Source organism: Haemaphysalis longicornis, unplaced genomic scaffold (genome assembly GCF_048455015.1).
Source record: "Haemaphysalis longicornis isolate Haplotype H1 unplaced genomic scaffold, Haemaphysalis longicornis Haplotype H1 scaffold_16, whole genome shotgun sequence".
NCBI lineage: Eukaryota > Metazoa > Arthropoda > Arachnida > Ixodida > Ixodidae > Haemaphysalis > Haemaphysalis longicornis.
The window spans coordinates 21,431,453-21,451,126 of NW_027526266.1; the positions used below are offsets into that span (position 1 = coordinate 21,431,453).

Below are 19,674 nucleotides of genomic sequence, written 5' to 3' on the forward strand. Positions count from 1 at the left end.
AACGTTAATTTCGGCGCACGTTAAAGATCCCCGGGTGGTCAAAATTAACCCGGAGCCCTCCACTACGGCACGCTTCATCGCCTGTGTAGCGTCGGCGTGCTAAGCCCCCTTCCCCCCTCCCTCCCTCCCAATCAATCAGTCAATCTACCAACGTTGAAAATGGGCTGCCATGTAAAATAAGGTCAAGGTTATATCGTTTTTTTTTTTTTTGTCCTAATGCAGTTTACGGTCAGAAGTGGTTAAGGCTAGACTTGGTTACAGCAGGTCTCTCGGAGTTGTGTCTAGGGTGTGTAGCGGTCGGCACCGCAACGGCCGCTGTCAGGAGGCAGATCACTTGCACTGGCATGTGCGCTACAGGGCGTGCTTCTACAGGCTTACGTTTATGCACGAGTAGGCTGTAAATTACGCGCCTTCGTGATTTGGTCTGTAAGCGTTCTAAGCAAAACGGCATGGCCAGCTTACTTCAGGTGCCTGCCTGCTTTCACTACAGGGAAGCAGATGTCTCCACTGCGCCCTCGTGTTGCCTCTTGATAAGAATAAAAGCAGCAATAAACAATAAACAACGCCGCAAAGATAAAATAAATCAGAACAAGAAAATGAAAAATGATAACACAACAACCAAAGAACAATTGCAGGGCTCGAAAAATGGAGCACCTCTTGGCTGAGTAGCTGGCGACCAGTTAATGTGGAGTCGTTTTGTCTACACTTTGCCTGACACGGTGGAATAGTTTTGCGAACATTTTGTAAACCATAATGATGAATTGCTCACTACGAGCGAAAGCAGCTTAGTCGCACACAATCATTGGAAAAAGGTCTATTACAAGCATCAAGTACAAAGCCCCATCCCAAGCCCTCAAGAGCGAGTGTGGCACACGATTGCGTGTTTCATCAAGAGGGCATACCGCAGGCCCTAGTTTCTCCGATACGCGCCTCTAATGATAAATTTAAGAGACTCAGAGTGTTCAATACCCTTGAAGCGCTCATCCAGGAGCACCGCAAAGAGCACCTCGAACGCCTTCCCAAGACGCCCACCGGCCGGCACCTCCTTGACCACGTACGTATCCCCTATGAGAGAACTTTCGCAGAAAAGCTCCCCGTCCCAGCCGAACTATGTTGTGGGAATATTGCAGTATAACAAGACACAGTTCAGTAGTCCAAAGGGCACATTTATTATCGCCAGCAACGGGCAACAGATACCATGATGCTCAGCCAGAACCATAAAATTCAACACTGTACCGTCCAGAGTGCCCAACCAGGCCTTTCCTCTATAGACACAGAAAATTGACTTCCGTCATCTCGGGGCACTTAAGTCTGGTCACGTGCTTTGTAAACGAAAGCCTAGCGACACTCATAAAATATCTCTTTTGTCGTGCTTGCGTCACTCCGCTGTTGTTCCTCCGTGTTTCTGGGCTTGTTACTACAGCCGTTCAAATGGCGACACATAAGGTAGAGCTTCCCCCAAAATAAAGTTATCCGTAGCTGACGTGCAGCTGTTCTACTAACGTGTCGTCACGGTCCGCTTTCACGCCATTTCATGGCACCGCCTTACGCAGGACGCAAACTCTAGATCCTCCACGGGCAAGGTGTGAGGTAGAGTGGTGTCAACGCACTAGGACCCTACTCCGCACACCCGGGTTCCATTTCCTTAAAGGAGTACTGACATCAAACTTTCACGTCTAAAACATGATATAATTGGCTTCAGTAGTTTGTAAAGATGTCTCACAAAAATGTTTGCAGCGATCCGAGGCAGTAATAACATCGAAAATCGACTTTAATTGTCCCGCCCGCGATCTACCACAAATCGGCAGCAATAGCGAAATCGCTATCCTCGGGACGACACATTGTCTGGCGTGTCTGGCCGGTTCAGGGTGTCGTCATATAGTCGCTTTCGGAGCCGGAAACGATAGCCTGCGCTGCTTCTGACGGTTGTCCTCGTTTCGGCAAGAGCCGCGTACCTCTGTGAGTAATGCTTGTAAACTTTGCGCACTTTTATTGTTCGACGTCTTTTTTCTTCAGTTCGTGGCCGGCGCATGGTGTTCCTTTGCACTGGTGCCGAAAACTGCGCGGCGTCTTATATGAGCGGCCTGTGCGCGTCGCCGAGCTCGCCAAAGTTCTGCTATGGGAAGCTCGTGAAATTCGAAGTACTGATCAGTAGAAGCCTGTCCGAGCAAATCGACGACGACGCCAAGATGCATTATTTTCCACGCGACGACATGCAGCGCTAAACGCTGACTGAGTTCTTGCGCGGCGGCGGCCGCAAGAACTGTCACCCAAGCCAGTGGGCTCGGCGTTTCTCGGGTCAGCTTGGGTGTTGGGAACTTTAGGCTTAGCATCGTGGCGAATAGTTGATCGCCGCTATCTGTACAACTGCGAATGACCATCCCGTACACAACTTTTCACCACACTATCATCCCCTTTTTCGCATGTGGAACTTTATTTTGGCGATAATTGCCGTTTGAGCGATCGGTGACCAAGACATCTGCTGTGGCCTTTTTTGGTTCTACCGCGCAGGTAGCGCCATCTTTCAGCCGATCGCCACACCGCGGTGCCGGCAGTGCTGGGTCGGAGCTTCGAACCTCCGCTGCCGGTCAGCGTAGGCTTACCATCGCAGGAAATATCAGATCACTGCTTTTAAATTCAGCGCTGATAACAACCCCTAGCACAATTTTTCCCAGCACTAACGTCTACTTTCTCGCGTGTGGACTTTTCCTCAATCAGATTGATTGGAAGAGTGGCAGCAAGCCGTTGCTATCATGGTCTGCGCTGGTTGAGTCGCAGCAATATTAAAAAATGGACGACGGCGAAGACGTCGCCGGCCTAATCACCTGGCCAAATAAAGTTGTTCTGTCTGTCTGTCTGTGTCTGTCTGTCTGTCTGTCTGTCTGTCTGTCTGCGGGGAAAACGAGGAAAGGTGCGGTTACTACACCGACCGGGGAAACTCTCCTGGCTTAGTAACGGCTAGTAGGCCCGGACCGATCTCCTCTGCAGAGCCGCTACACCACGGCAATGCCAAAAGACTCTTGTTCCATTGAGCGAAAGAGTAGGCACAGAGGAGGACATAAGAAAAGGGCTCGCAGACCAAGTGGGACCCTTGCGAACGTGTGTTGGCTTGCCAACATGGGTCTCAGTTCACGTTCGCATACAAACTTCCGGTTTCCGGAGACCGTGAAAAGCAGGTGTTGCAAGTACCCGTGTATAGTGGAAAGCTTCACTGGTGATTCATGAGTACCTTGTGCGGGACAGTTGATCGAGGACATTAGTACGCATCGGCCGCACAGCTGGGGGTCGGGGGGGGGGGGGGGGGGGACCTGGCCGTCGCCACTAAATAGGGTACTTCCTGTCTCCGACAGTTGGGGCCCAATTATCGGACCCTATGGGTGAGCGGTAACCCGTGGCAGGGACCGCACATTTGGTAATTGGCACTGTCTGATGCCCTCGCTGAGCAATCAGTCTTGGAAGAGAGTCAGACAAAAGGATTGGAGCAAAATTGCTTCCCTCATTCCCACCCTTTTTCCCATAACCCATCCCGATGTCCAAGTTCCCGTTCCCAGCAACCCACCCTATCCGGCTTTTTCCTAGGGGGGACAGGAGGGGTCCCCCCGGGCTCGTCCCCCTGGCGGTGGGTCGCAAGAAAGTCTTTCCCGTTAATTTCTCTCCACCATCGTGTGGACAAAATTCTCTTTGCCGGTTGGCCCTATTTTTGTACTGTTGCAATTGGGTATAACCGGTTGTACTTCGTGTGGTACCGGGGAGCTATTGAAAGCTCCATTTACTCATGTCTGTCTGTCTGTCTGTCGGGTGGCATGACTCATCCGAGGCTGACGATTCAGACGACATGTCGAAAGCGCGAGCAAGTGCGGACCATGTAAAATCGTAGCAGACGATGCGGCAAACGTTTCTGACGTCACTGAAACCATGACGTCACATTCTCCGTCCTGCATTTGAACGGCCGTTTGGCGCGCGACGACCCAATTTGAAAGTGATTGGAATTTATCCGTTTTAATTAATTCTACGCTGGCGGCTGACCGCTTTTGGTTCGATTTTTGTAATTACTGGACCACTATGTATTCTTTACAGCATAAGAACCGAAACCGAGAAATTTAGTGCCAGTACTTCTTTAACGATCGGAATGTTTGCTTTGCTATTTACAGTGGCGGTCATTTTATGTAGCACATGGCAACAGCAACGACGCTTTTATTTTGCACAATAGACCACTGGGGCGTTCGACCCAAAGAAAACTGTTGTGCACCGCGTACAGCAATGCTATATTAGGGGCTCGGGCTATCGGCCTCTCATGTCGTCGTTTCATGTCATCGTCGATGTAGTTACGGTGCTAAAATACCGGTCCACTAGTTGTCGCCTCGCGCCAGTCACGGTACTAAAACAACGGCGCACTCGTTTACGCCTCGCGCTAGAACGTAACGCGTACTAAAAGAACGCACCAGGACACCGGTTTTTCAACGCGTCACGCCAGAAAGTTTCATCTCCGTTGGCTGCTTCATCTCCGTTGGGAAAACACCAAGGCACCAAGAATACACTAATACACCACATGCTTCGCCCCTCCCTACGTTCCCGTTAGGGGAGATGGTCCGGGGTTTTTTTCGTTTACGCACTCTTTCGACCAGCTCTAATCAGGACAAAGCCAATAAAAGGTATTGCGTATGCGCCTAAATTCCGATTTATGCGAAGCATCACGTTCAACTCGGTGTTTAAGATTTGTAATTCCTTATCTTTCTTTATACTTTATTTCCCTTATTTTTTTCTACACTTGGGTGTACTGATTACCTTCCTTTGGTTTTTAAGCCTGTTATGGTTGTGCTTTTTGTTCTTCGAGTGCTCGGTAATGCATTGTTTGGCGTTAGTTTTGGTATGCACTTCCCGTTTCTAAATTGTTGCATTCACTTACAGCATCTATGCTTTTATTCTTGTGTTCTGACGAGGAAAGGTTCCGTACTTGCGTATGTAACCCAACAAAACTCCCCCCTATAAATTGGCCTCTGGAGGCTTCGGGGTTTCTAATTAAATGTCATAAATAAGGTAAGGCGAGTCTTGCTATTTCAATGGCTAGATTTGTAGCAGCAATAGTCATTACTTATTTCGTATACAAAATAGCAAAAACATTGTGCCCGCACAACTTAAGTCACTGTAAACAAAACTGTTCCCGTCAAAGCAAGACATACACCAACAGTTTTTATGTAATATTTTATATGTTTCACACCGTACTAGTACCCAGGCCTAATGATTTGAATAGAATAACTGAAAACTAAGAAAAAAAAACGATTGTAACGGCTTATTTTGGTTACATACTGCCGCTACTGTAGCATGAAGATTGCAGTGAAGAAGTCGAAACGTTGAAGAGGTTTTAAAGGTTAACTTGTTTAATTTACTGATGACATTGGTGACATTTAGCACATACGCACTTGAAACAATTACACTTATTACATAGATGAAAAAGACGGTCAAAAGACTAAGGGTACTTAGCGAAACATGGTTGGCGGGCGAAGGGCTCCCGGCGGGAGGGCACGACGACGGGCGGCAGAGTTTTTGAAGTGACCTAATGCAGGCCGCCCTCTCGCCCTCAATAGCCGGAGACGCCGCGTTATATTTGCTTGAGGGGGACGTATTGGGGGAAAAAGCGCATCCTAGAGTGTGCGGACGCCCGGGAGCAAGTCTAAGGCACACCCGCAGCCAACCAGGAAGACGCTTCTTAGCTTCATGTCCCCGCCATAGTGAAAAGGACCAAAAACACAGACACAAGGTCTCGACTCGAAAACGCGCACTCGGAGAACCACGCGTGTAAAGAAAGTAGTTTAGAAAAAACGCGCTAAAGTAAACAGGGGAAAAGGGAAGGTCGTCGGAAGAACACTGAAGACACGGAGCCCGAACGCGACCAGCGCACACGCCACGGGGGGGCATGGAACGCCGCGGCCGCGGCAACAGAAGCCGAGACGATGGCTCGCTGCCGGCAACAGCCGCGACTCTCCGTCTCTCTCTCTCTCTCTCGGTCGGTCAGCGCGCAGAGATCCACTCCGCATGCGCTTCTTAGAAAAAACGGGGCTAGGCGACCGAAGAGGGATACTACAAAATATAAAAAGCAAACGGGACGGGGGCTTCGCGACACGATAGTTCCCGGAACAATTAGTGAAAGCGGGGATAAAGTGCATTTATATTAAAGTGAAGCTTTAGTGCCCTCACTGATGCCGCTGTGCGCAATATACCCTGCAGGAGAGCCAACTTTGTCTGACGATGATGATGAATGACAGTGGGTGAAGGGAAAGAAAAAATGGCAGCATCTCCGCTCCGTGGATGATGGCGAGGGTGCGTAGTACGGGGTCTCGAAATGCCATCCAAGTTGCGCCCCGAGTGACATCCGATTTCCGCACCGACCGTCATTCGATTTGAGCCGTGAGTTGCACCTTCATTATTCCCTAAATGAAACTGCAACTCACGCCTCAAATCGAATTTCGCTTGATTTTCGCTTGATGGTGGTGTGCGCACGGATGGACGCGGACAGACATTGGGAGGTCCTACAGGATACTCCGCACCGCAACAGGCGAGGGCGTAAGCCGTTTGACTCTCGGGTGCTAACTCATGGTCGTAGCCCAAGGGGTAAAACAACTGACGCTAACTCTGTCTGGTCTACCCGACACAGGCTCGAATCCTGCCGGTGCCTGTGTCATTTTTTGCGATTGTAAATGCCATGCGCACGGACGTGGACGGACACTGTGCGGTCCTAAGGTACTGCGCACCTAAAAACAGTTGCCGTGGCCGAAATTGAACCCCGGAACCTCGCGTTATGAAGCCGGCGTCTATCCGGTTGCTCCATTTCGACATGGTCAAAGCGAGCGACACGCCGCAGGTACGGATTCACACCACACGCCCCAAACCAAAACGTAAGGCCTACGGAGTGCAAATGTGGGAGCTGCAGTGGGTATTTTATAAACGTTTTGCGAACCTGCATAAGTTGCACATACTCGCAGTGCGGGATTGACCAACCCAAAAATCGAGCACGAGAAAGGTTCGCGTTCAACCATCGTCGTCGTTAGACAGAGGGGTGCAATTTTTAAACTGCCGTTCGCCCTTAAGGTTATTCGATAACTTTTATACTTTGAAGCACTTTCTGAACACTTCGCTAGAGAGAGACAAACGCAGGGTAAACGTTGTTTCGGCTAACCATTCCCGAATATTCGACAAGTATTCTGGACCGGCGTGATTTGGGACGGATATATCAATCCGAAAGACGCATTACTGACTTGCGCGGGCGCTCTTCCGTGCAAGTATTTAGGCATCGTCAGCTTCAAGAGCTCCTCACGACAAGAAAAGAAAATTTAAATCGCCGCCGTCCGAAACACCGGAAGGGTAAACGCAAAAAAGACATCCCCCTCGCGAGGGGCACGATCAAATGCACAGCATTTCCGAGGGGGTGCGCCGGCAAGTCGTATCTCTTGATCGCGGGACCCGTGTCGCCATCTTTTGGAAGCGCGGGACAACTTGTGGCGCTTTCGAAACAAACGAGAAATGAGTGAAGGATATAAGGCGCGTTCGGTGCATTGAAATCTGTGTCGGTTTCGTGGCTCGGTCGGTTGTGCGCCGGGCACCTTGCGTTCCGCCCGCGGCGTCATGGGTTCGAAACCGGGCGCCGGAAACTGTTATTTCTTCCTGGCTGCGGACTACGACAGGGCGCGCATGCGGACTACGACAAGGCGCGCATGCGGACTACGACAGCGCACGCCAACGCCGCGTGACATTGTGAGTTACTAAAATGCTATGCATTTAAAAAAACAAATAACCTGCGCTAAGGGTCGCTCATTCTCTGGCGTCATACAGAACAGTCCTTCCCCCTCCTCTTCCCCCCACTTCCTCGGCGGCCGATAGGAGCGGTTGCACGCGCGGGCCCTGCGCCGGCTTCGAAATACGGGAAGGCGCCAAAGCCGGCGATCCCACTTATCTCGACTCTCTCAAGACGCTTCGCCAGCGCGGTATCGCGCCCCGACCTTAGTTAAAAGCCATAAGGCTCGCAACCAGGGAGGTCAGGCCGCGCGCCGAATAGCACCCTCCAGACCACGCGAAGAAAAAGGCAGCACGTAACACACGGCTCACGAGGGCTTTCATTCTGAGGACCTGCTAGGTCACCTCGCCGATATCTGCTCTTCTTTTCTCTGGACCACGTAATACACGCCGGGTTTTTCTTCCCTCGTGGGCGCAGCTTTACACTGCTTTGGCTTCCGCTTAAGTGACCCGCTGAAAGTAATTGTCATTTTTTAAGAGTATTTTCAATGGCTAGAAGGAGAGGGCATTGCTGCTTGGCACGAACGACGTTTTCCGCCGGAGTGTTCGCACCGGCAGCGTTCCATGTGTTGCTACTGGCGTACTCCACTGGCCAAGTTCAAGCTGCCGCCGTGATCCCATCTCCGGCATCCGAGATGTCGACGACGGAGCAGGCGACCGGTGAGTGTTTCTAGACAGGAAACCCTATACTCTCTTATATTTGCAAGTCAGGCAGTGACTCTCGTGGCTTTCCCCAGTAGAGAGACGACGCTGAAACCTTAAGAAGCACGCGTCTGACATGATGTAGGCACACGTGTTCTCCACGTGTTTCTTCCCCGGGATAAAGTTGCTCACTGGGTAAATGTAAATTGTTTTGTGGTCAACTGATAAAGGACGTTTGCTCAATAGCAGACAAGATATGTAATATATCTTGGATATATTTCATATATGTTAGAAAAGCGGCGGAATGTGAGCGTGCAATGGACAATATTTATTTATGAGCAACATTGAATTAGCGCTGCCACAGCTATATTAAAGATGTTTTTATGCTAACGAGAGACCGGATTTTTTAGAATGTTGTATGATGCTAGGCGCTGTAATCAAATGAAAAACCATGACGCTGTTATATACGGAAGTATTCTTAAATGCTCTTCTTTTGTGCGGATTTCGTAGTAAAATTCGCACTGTGAGAAAAAAAGCACATCTAGAGCACTGCTGACAAAATGAATCACATTTAACGGGAAGTTGTCTAAGTATTTATGAGTCAGTGTACCTTTTTTTATTTTCAGCATTTTATTGCCATAGCCTATAAACTTCATGCAAACAGAAAAAAGGCATTCGTTATTACGACAGAGGAAATATGACACGAGCCGTCCGAAATAGAATAATAAATTGCCTAGCATGTGGTTGTGGTGCATGGTGGTGGTGGTTGTTATTCTGTGGGATCAGGCGGGGTTAGCCTGGCTGGATATGCCGGCAATTGCTCCGCCCATACCTATCATGCATTTATTCTGCATAGATTCAATATACCTAAAAAGAGTGAAAACTACTATTCTCAGAATCAGTGGCCCTATATTCCCTTGCACAGCGTGAACCCACAAACAAGTCCTTTATCGAAACCTTTCGCGGAATATATATGTATTAGCAGTTGGGTATTTCACTGCATGTTGGCAGAACTTTATTCCCAAAAGGTTGCTTCAAACTTAAGTCTAGAAATACTTTATGGACCTATTACGTGCAACACTGCCACAGTGCAAGTGGAGCTTCAATTATTTTTTCTTTAACAACGCCTTCGATCAAGAAATGCATTGACATCTCTCCCAACAACAAAATTATTTTAACCTCTGAAGTGTGCCACAAATCTTCGCACAATGCATTTTTACCTACCAGAATTGTACGTAGGCCAGGCTACCGGCGATATGAATTAAAATCATTCTGACATGCTGTTTCGAACTTCGAAATCACACAAGAACAGCAGGCGTCGAACCTGTATCCGGGTAAATATGCCTGTGCAATAAGGTGCAAAAAAGTTGAGTTAACACACCAAAGTATGGGCAATAGGTCCCTCAACTAAATGTAAAACTCTTGTGACACCTGTTTTTTAACTATGCTGATATACCTAGTTTCTAGTGAAATTGGAGAAACCAGTATAATCATACTAACCCAATTTAAAGATTGTTTCGCCATTTTAGAAGCAGGGCATATTAACAGCAGGCGCACTTTTTGCGTTCTTTTACCACGTGTTTTGTGGACGTTGCTTACCTGAAATTAAGCCCTGTTGGTTTCAAATTCTTCAATCCGACTACGAGGAATCAGCATTCCTAATTTCATTAAATTTTTAATGCAAAGCTTTCTAGCTCTACCAGCCAACGGTTCTTTCGTGGCATGCGGGACAACAAAAGCCCAACGCACCGGAGGCGGTGACGGGGGGGAGGGGGCCGAAGGGTTTCACTCACGGAGCACACTATAGATTGCGCGGCGAATTACCCAGCGTTCCCCGCGCGGAAGTTCCTGCTCGCCGGTGGTGGCGTCGGTGGTACGGCTTTGTCGTCTGCTATAGCGATGGTTGTTTTGGGCCTGTTCTGGCGCAGCTTCCCGCCCATTGAGCGCTGCCTTTGCACGGCTTGATTCACTTCTTCGACAGCACCTCCAGGGTAACCGGCACACGACGGAATTACGTATTTGTACGGCAAACATACGTTTAGTATTTGTCTGCAGGGCGGGAAAACAAAATGTAAAAACCACATGCAGATATCTGACCGCTAGAGAAACGCTACCTATTGCGTACTGCTTGTTACTAATGGGGCTCCGTTTTCTAAATTGGTGAATGCCATTTTAGTTGTGTTTTGAATGTAGCAACTGGTTTTGATTAATAACGATTATAAAAGTTCCCTCAGCTTTTTCGCAATTCTCAAACTTACTAAACTAACGAGTTTAAATTGGTATAATTGGGAATCACTAAGCTCACATGCCGAATTGTTTCGGTGTCTGTGCTTGGGTCGCGCGGTGGTGTAGCCCCAAGCTAACACATCAGGACGGCTAGTTTCCGTTGTCTCACCCTTCGAAAGACGCTCCTCTCCGTTTTCTTTATACAGACTCAAAGCGGTGGCGCCCGCCGCACAAGCCCGGCCATGGCCGACGCCGCTGCTGTGTTCGGGGTGCCCCTCCCGCGAATTCCAGTAACGGCTGGCACAATCTCTGGTTTCAGTCTTTGTAGAGCCATGTGTGTGTGAATTCAAGTGATGTCGCATCGGCAACTGTTGGAGGTGTCTTATAACTCTTTGCTTTCCAACCACCTTCACAGCCTGGATTGGAGCTATTTTTTTTTTCCTGTAGTACTAACGTGTAATCTCTTTACACTCACAGCTGTTCGAAGTGAGTGCTCTTAATGCTACAAAAGACGTTGTCGCAACCATTTTTAGCGCGACAACATATAATAAATGAAACGTCTGTCCGAGGCAACTTAGCACAGGTGATTGTGGAAGCCTTCATGTGTCATTAAACACCCACGACGCTTTCTTTCCACCTCGCGTTCTCGATGGGCTTCGTAATCTTGCTACTTGAGATGCTTTGCTTCAAGATCTGCCTTAACGCTCTCGTGCGGCTTTGACCTGTCTCCTACGAGTAGCCTCCGTTCCTTCAGCCCTGTAATAGGCGAGATGCTGCTCGGCTGTTCGTTTGTTTTGCTGTGTTATTTCGCCACCTTCATCTGTCTTGTTGTGAGGGGCCTACGGCCACCTCTCGCTACTTCCTTAGTTAAGCTAGCGTTATAGAACGCCGATGCCCATTTATCGTTCGATAAGTCACTTATTGCTTTTACAAGAAATGTATCCAAACCAGCTTAGAATAACACGTTTTCTGTACTAGTTAAACTCATGAATTCAAGCACCTCGACCACAGTACGTTGGAACAATCACTTCCGCACCCAAACCTGACAGGCTATTCACCGCGTGCCCGAGTGGCAAAAAATGACAAAGCTGACAGTGCGAATCGTCTAACCATGCGCGTAGCAGTCCAGAAACACGCGTGGCGGAGCTCTGTTTATCTGCGTTATAAAGGTCGACGCATTCAACAGAATGCCCCGGTCAAGGTCGGCTGATTCAGCGTCGGAATCGTGGGACAGAACACGATCTCTGTGGGAGTAATGCGGCCTCCGAAACATGATGTGGCGGTCAATGAACATGCATATTGCATGTACATTCATCTGGACTGCGCACGAAACTTCAGTGTCACTGGAGTGCGTCAACTAGGAGCTATATGCAGTGATTACAAAGCGGCCCTTTCACGCCGAGCGACTGCAGCTAAACATTGCTCCACTGCTGAGTCAGCTGAATGAAGTGTGCTGCTTGTTATCCTGTGATCAATGTGGCGGAGAATATCTGCTTATCCATCCTGGAAACCATTCATATACAAAATGCCTGGGTGACATGCAAAAATCATATGGCCAGGCTATCCTTGACAGTAATTTGGATTTTGGCGAACACCGCTCTGTGTAGCTTTATACGGCTTTTTTTTCACTCTTGCTGTACTCTGCACAAGGATTGACACGAGGTTATTATCTCCTTTTTTTAGTTAAACATTTTCATGATAGAAAATTCTCATTTTGGACTTGGTCGAGAGCACAAACATTAGGCCGAATTCAGCCTATTAGATGTACTGGAAGCGCTAAACCAGTTGAGAATGGTAAAATCAAATCAAATGGTTCCCAAGAATGTGACAACACTGAATCTACATCTCTAAACGAAAATGATGTGACCCAAAATTTCTATAAAAATTGCGTGCAAGAAATCGTCACCAGCAACACTTTGTACGATTACACAACAAGGGGCTTCCAGTAGATTTACGTGCAGCTATGTCGCAATGAACTTTCTCTGTGGCAATGGCATCGGAGTGTTGTATAATCATTTCAGGTGATAATAATAAGGAACACGATTCTCGCTTTAGAATTATTCGCATCACGTCGAGTTGATGATCATCGAGGGCGCGAATGATTTAAATACCGGGCGACTATAATAGCTTAAGGAGCGGACTAGGCCTTTATGAAACTTCCAAGAGAACGGGAGGCAGCGCCGGCAAACATTTGTTCACATGAAAAAATTTCCCCGCATTTCCCCGAGGGGAAGAATGTGAAAGTGCGAATGCAGGAGTTGAATTTGCGCGGTTCGGTAATGTTAGCGAAAGAGAGATCACACACACACACACAACTACAAAGAAAGAAAGATGCATTTATTCACAGACACCTATTTGTGTTGTCGTTGTACTTGATTGCTAGAGCGGATCTCAGCTTTGAAATTTCGTGTCAGTACTCCTTTAAGCGGGTGCATTAGCCCTTCTCACGCCCGATTCCTGGCCAATCCCCCACGTGGGTATGTGCCATGCACAGACACCTATTTGTGTTGTCGTTGTACTTGATTGCTAGAGCGGATCTCAGCTTTGAAATTTCGTGTCAGTACTCCTTTAAGCGGGTGCATTAGCCCTTCTCACGCCCGATTCTTGGCCAATCGCCCTAAGTGGGTATGTGCTAAAGAAATTAGGAACTCTTCTTGGCCAATCGCCCTAAGTGGGTATGTGGTGTGGACGGGCGGACGGCGGTGGACGCGTGATTCAGATTACTTGGCCAATCGCGCTAAGTGGGTATGTGCCAAAGAAATTAGGAACTCTTCTTGGCCAATCGCCCTAAGTAGGTATGTGGTGCGGACGGACGGACGGCGGTGGACGCGTGATTCAGGGTCGCTTAAGACGTGCATTCGCACTTAAAATGAGTAGTGGGAAAATTCACTACAGACACCACTTTCAAAATGATGGTAATCCCCGCCATCATGGTAATCCCCGCCCCATTCAAATAATGCCTTTCCAAGCACAATTTTTGATGCATTGAGTTCGCGGCGTTACCATTCTTCTCCTATTTTTAGTCACCACCCTTGGAAGCCATTTAATTCCACTGGTGGCCCATTGATTGTCAGTTGTCCGCATAGCATCACCATTGAATGCAATATCTTTCTCTTTATTTGAGTTGCGATATCTTCCACCCGAGTTTGCCCTCTATTCAAAGGCACTCGGTTCGTATCTCTAAGGGCCACTCTTATCATTGTTCTCTCCGTGAGCCGTTGAAAGAGATGCTGTAATCAAAAGGAGGGTATCTTTTATTACGTACAGCAGGAGGGGGTATCGGTGGAAGACCACTTACTAAACTTCCACCAAGTGGACATCACCCCATTGGAAACGGCCGCAAAGGGCATGACCTCTTTATTATAAACAGGCTCTTGTCGGTTGTATGGGCTCATTCGAACTCTGCCATTACTGCTACGTCAGTGGAAACTATAACGCACAGGAAATTCAGTTTGCCTAAAGCGAGTACACACTAACTTTGTAAAATTCTGACCACTCAAGAGAAAAAAAACTTAGGGAGGATTTTGCAGAGATATTAGGGTTCAAGAGGACCTTGGCAGGTAATTTTTAGCTAGAAGGGAATACTGGATTACCAACTGCGATCCTGCAACCACGCTCTATGATGTGACCTCGAGACAAACAATTGATCAACGCAGCGAAAAACGGCTTGTTGGCAAAGGAGTCTTCATTCGAGCGCTTTGTACTCTTGGTGGCATTTTTACCCTCGTCTTGCATATTCCTTGATAGCTTTTTATTATCCCAAGGCAAACATTTTGTTCCACCACTATAATTTAGCACATATTCTGCTGGAAACATCATCGTCAGAATTGTTAAGACTAGGATAGTATGGTCTACGGTTGCCCGACCACACAAATCTAGTAGATCTCCCTGTAATTCACATTGTAATGCACATTATGGTCAGGTAGTCAAACAAGTAGGAGTGCTGGAAAATTTTGAGAACACAATTTGATACTGCAGGTAATGTCCCAAGATACACCAAGTTTTTCACGCATAAAGCTCTAGAGAAAAGATTGTTCTACGTCGCAACAAATTCAGCGTATTTTTCAGACATTCTCCTCATATATACACAACTTCCTTGACACTTTAAGACGGCAATTTAACACTTCGGTACCCTACTGGTGATGATTTAGAAGAGATTTAACACCATTTGGAGGAACCCGAGAAAATATTTGAAATTTCAATATTAAAAATAAAAGCCATGTGTTTTAGCACTGACGCTTGAAGAGGCGCTGAGATAAAAATTAAACGGTATTTGCCAAGGCATAACCGTTATGTTATGGGTGTAAATTAAGCAGTGTGTCTCGTACAAGCACTTTTTCCTGTAGTTTGTGTGTGTTTTCTTTTGTTTCTGTGGACCTCGTTTGCGGCTGCCAAATGGACCCAAAAAAGGCAAATAATAATGGCCGAAATATGCCCAGCTGTCAATAGTTTAACTAGACATGAATACTTAAAAATAGGAATTCTTCAGAAATATGGCCGTATTTTAACACCTTTATCGGCTAGAATATAATGACATTTGTACAGCAAGTTTTTTAGCTGGAAAGCTTTCAGACATTCTGGCCTGGTTGAGCGTTTTTTCTTCTTTTCACCGTTGGTAAAGTAGTCGCACGGATACCACAAACGTCCAGTAAATCATAAGTCGCAGTTCAAATGCGGGTGATTGTCCAGAATTGCCGCCCGTAAATGTTCCTGTTTTATCGTTTTATTGTGGCAACATCTTACCGCCACTAAAAAATTTTCACAGCTAATCTTCAGGGAACTGTGGACATCTCTAATCCACAGGTCCATCTTCCTTCGATTTCTACTTATTACGAACAATAAAGTTAAATTGCCTTCGATACATTTCAACCACTATGCTTAACTTCAAAATGCAGGGTTGGATGCCGACATAAACATTTCCCAGTCGTTTCTACTCTGAGCTTAAAAAGTTGGTAAAACTGGCGCACCTTTCGCTAGTGGTGCAAGGCTGGAGGAACAGCAGAGCTGCGGGCCGACCTAGCCTCTCCCCACGCTGACAGCGGATCCAAGGAGAGAGACAGAGCAGCCGGACGACAGCACTGCAAAGTCGTTTTTGACGGCACTGTAAAGCAAACACCGATAGGAATGTACAGGGATTTATTCAGTAGCAGTCGTGTCCATCCCTTCCGTCTTCGTCTTCCGACGGCACAGCCGCGTAGGGCGAATCCTCTGGTAGTGAGTCCTCGCATAGAGTTTGCTAGAGGAAATTAGCATAGAGTTTGCTAATATATGCTAGAGGAAAAACTGGCGCCACTGTCTAGGGGAGCCGCGCTTCGGTGAACGTTTCGTCATGTAACGGGCAGGCACGTTGCACTTGTCCTTGGCATGGCTCATGAACAGGCTGGAAAGTTGGCTCTGGCTACAAAAAAGCAACAATATCACTGCAGAAGCAAAACAGCAACAATGTTACTGCATTGTTTTGTTGAACCTCCAAATTCAACCTCCAAAAAGAATATGTTAGTGACCATGTAGAAGCATAATGCACGATGAACAGAAAAAAAAATTTACCCTTTTTTGTTGGTTTTGGCTTCCAGACAAAAAAGAAGCTATAGGGCTAGCTAAGCCAAGTAAGCGAGGAACGTCGCTAGCGGCAATGGCGCCGCCCACGACGGCCCGCGACTGCAGCGCAGATTTCCCTCTAGTATATATTAGTATAAAACTCTATGCCTCCTCGCCTCGGTTCACATCCACTTCTTCGTCAACTGGTCCGGTGGAAATTTGCTTGTACCGAGTAGAGAAAATTCCTTTGAAAATTCCACTGGATGATAAATATGAAGAATTTTTTTATGGCCATGTTACAGATGCAAGCCACGAAATCACTGTTCAGCAAATATAATGAACTTCAGAAAAACAGTTGCTGTTCAGTTAGCTACCGGTTCATTTTGTGCAAGCAGCTCCATGATGAACGTAGGAAAGGGGGGAAAACTACACAATCAAGGCAAGTAAACGAATCCTATACAGCACAAATCACGTATCACGATAACCCCCCCCCCCCGCCCCAACTTGAACATTGAATCAGCCTTGACATCGAAGAAAAGGAATTGGCATTCTAAAGTGTGGGCATATTTAGGAAGCAAGTTAATATAGGCGACGATATGGACAATCTAATGCACATAACAATATGGTCGCACCCCAACGTAACGCTTGCAGCAGTTGCTCAAGGTCATAATAGTGCTTCCTACTAGAACGATTATTATTATTATTGCATGATAATTGTTCGGGTCCGTTCACAATTCCGGCTGGAGTGACAAAAGAGGCGCGATTTCTGTCGCACCAGCCAACCACCATCGTTGCTGTCGCATCGCTCAAGCAGCTGTTGCCTACAGGTCTCGAGCAATTCTTGTCGACGCGGCATCAGCGACTTCAGCAATGCGAGAAGAGTGAGAAAATTTGCGTCGCCTTTGTCGCTCCAGTCGTACGTGTGAGAGGGCCTTTACAATGACAGCTGATTTTATACGGCGACGACAATCATATGATCATGATCTTGATGATAAGCATGAAAGTTGTTATTGGTGCTTCAAGTATACAGCTGTAGTGATCTCGAACGGCAATTTAGAAGGCATACCCAGAGGGTGTATTTCTGGTGCAGGCTTACACGAAAATCACCTGCGCGTAGGAAATCTCGGCGCATATTGAATATACACAGCGGCTCAAAGCAATCCACCCCCTTCCACTATTAAAAGTCTTATACAGGAGTGAGACTTTTGGCACCACCCCGGCGGTTGTACTGAATATGAATTTCGGAGGCACCGGCCCGTTGAGTTTGTGAACAGCGACACTGTATGGCGCTATTTGTCGAATCAAACATGATACAATTAGGCTTCACATGATGTATTTGAAAAGGACAAAATTTGCTAATCTCCTTTTGACTTCCTTCGTAAAAACCGCGTCTGTAAAACGGCAACCCCAAACTCAGAGCTTGCTTATTTAGGCAATCTCAGTTTTTTATCACGCGGCAATGCGCAGGCTAAAAAAAAGCTTTGTTTTGGACCTATATTTCTAAACATTTTGTAATGTCCGCTACCATTAACCTAATACGCGTAGCAGGTGCATTGTGCTTGAAATTCCAAGAAATGCGTGCAAATGATTTGCGTAATTTTTTTATATAATCCGCAAACATGGAAAGTAGCATGTGTAATTAGGCCGGAGGTATTTTCTATACGGTGCGCTGGGAGACTCCATCTGTGTGTTGTTGTTTTTTTATTATTCTCTATCAAAGTTACCGCGCCATTAAGCGCGAAAGGGACCAAAACCGATAAGATAAAAAAAACCTGAACATAATATAATAACCGCAAAATTATTAGCCAGGATGAGTGCCTCCGAGAGAATTGTCGAAATTTCCGCAGCTAGATTGAGCAGCGCCGTAAGGGAGCCGCTGTATTGCCTAACAGCGTGAAACTTGTCGCTAGGAGAGAAGGAAGCCCTAAGGACTTCTTAAGAATTAAATGCTCCACTTAGCGAAAAAAGTTTCGTTGCTTTTGTCGTTGTCCGGTGGGAAAAATGGCCGCGCTATCAAGAGTAAAGGATTACACATGTGATCCGATGGAATTTGTACCCTGGATATGCACAGTTACCATCCCGGCGCTTTTCCAACTGTGCTATCTCCGCACACTTCCAGTGCAGAACAAAGTTGCTGTCGTTATTGTTTCTTTGTTTGTTGCGCGCACACGCACACGCACACACACACACACACACACACACACACACACACACACACACACACACACACACACACACACTATTAAGTATTAGCTAGGAATCGGCAGGTTTGTAAGGTAGTATTCACGTTTTACAAACTCCACAAAAATAGGCATTTAAATAAAAGCTATTTACATAACCACTGTTATGGCGCTCTTTTTCCGAGTTTGCTTTGCGCCATTAACATCCAACCATCATCCCCGAAAACTGTGTACAATAGTACGTGACGCACACCTGAACGTGGTGGCACATGACTAGAACGCGTTCAACCCTGCCACGCAGAACCCTGATTCCAAGGAAGCGGTGGCACGTGACAGTCTGCTTGCTGACGTAATTCGTGCTGTACGGCGAAAAAACGAAAGCGTAGAAAGAGACGCACACACGGCGCAGAACAAAAAAAGGCGGTATAAATTATTCGCACCAGAAGGTAAACAAACAAAAGCGAAGAAAGAGATACAAAGACGCTGTACCAGTAAACAAGTTGTTAGTAAGCATCGACAGGCCTTCGCCTTTACCGCACATAAGGAGACTTTTGAGTCTGAGGAGTTTTTCTTTTTGCAGGAGATGTTGATTGCAACGGTGACCTTGTTCATACAGTGGAGCCGGAGCATTTGTAAGAGTGAGCATGTGACTAACCAGCGCAGCTAGCCAGCGATATCTCACGACAGTCGCCAGCCCAAATTGTGACACTGTGCACGCACGTTATTCTGCTTATCAGCAAGATTGCGTAGGGAGTTATGAAACTGACGTCAGCCTCACAGGCAATCACCGCCGCTTGTAATCGTGAATTTTGGCACGTGGTTATCAGTAAATATCGCTGGTAGTACCACGCCATGGCATCTGGCGTCTTCACCGTCGAACACATTTTCTGTGCAGAAAGCCTAATCCTGATTAACTCAGTGTGAAGCACACGGACACGCTTACATGAACAGCCAGTTTCACAACACAGCGCCACTTTAAATCAGTTCGCTTAGTCTGCCCTCCATAGGCGGCTATTTCAAAAGAATTGCAACACATTTTAAAATATTTTCATGGTCTATAAGGTTTTCTGAACGTAGCCAACAAACGCATCTAGTCCTTAGATTAGGTAGTCAGAAAGTTTCCAGCAATGTGGTACTGTCTATTTTGATCAGATAACTCCGAAACTTGATTAAAATGTTCCGTATTTTTCTCGGTCTGGGCATTGTTTGCAGTCTCGAATGACATGTTTTAGCGATGTCATGGCTATTGGGCATGTTGCTTTAGGCTGCAGCAAATAACGCATTCCATGCCACCTTAACG

The 19,674-nt window shown here is 47.0% G+C and overlaps 1 protein-coding gene across 1 annotated transcript in view; it reads left to right on the forward strand.

Moving 5' to 3' along the window:
• Positions 1–7,983: 7,983 nt before the first annotated feature.
• LOC144166167 (chymotrypsinogen A-like) overlaps positions 7,984–19,674 on the forward strand; it is a 28,894-nt gene continuing 17,203 nt past the window's right edge. The window contains exon 1 of the mRNA XM_077695768.1: positions 7,984–8,448. Coding sequence (XP_077551894.1) covers positions 8,277–8,448 — 172 coding nt within the window. The 5' untranslated portion in view covers positions 7,984–8,276. The remainder of the gene's footprint in view (positions 8,449–19,674) is intronic.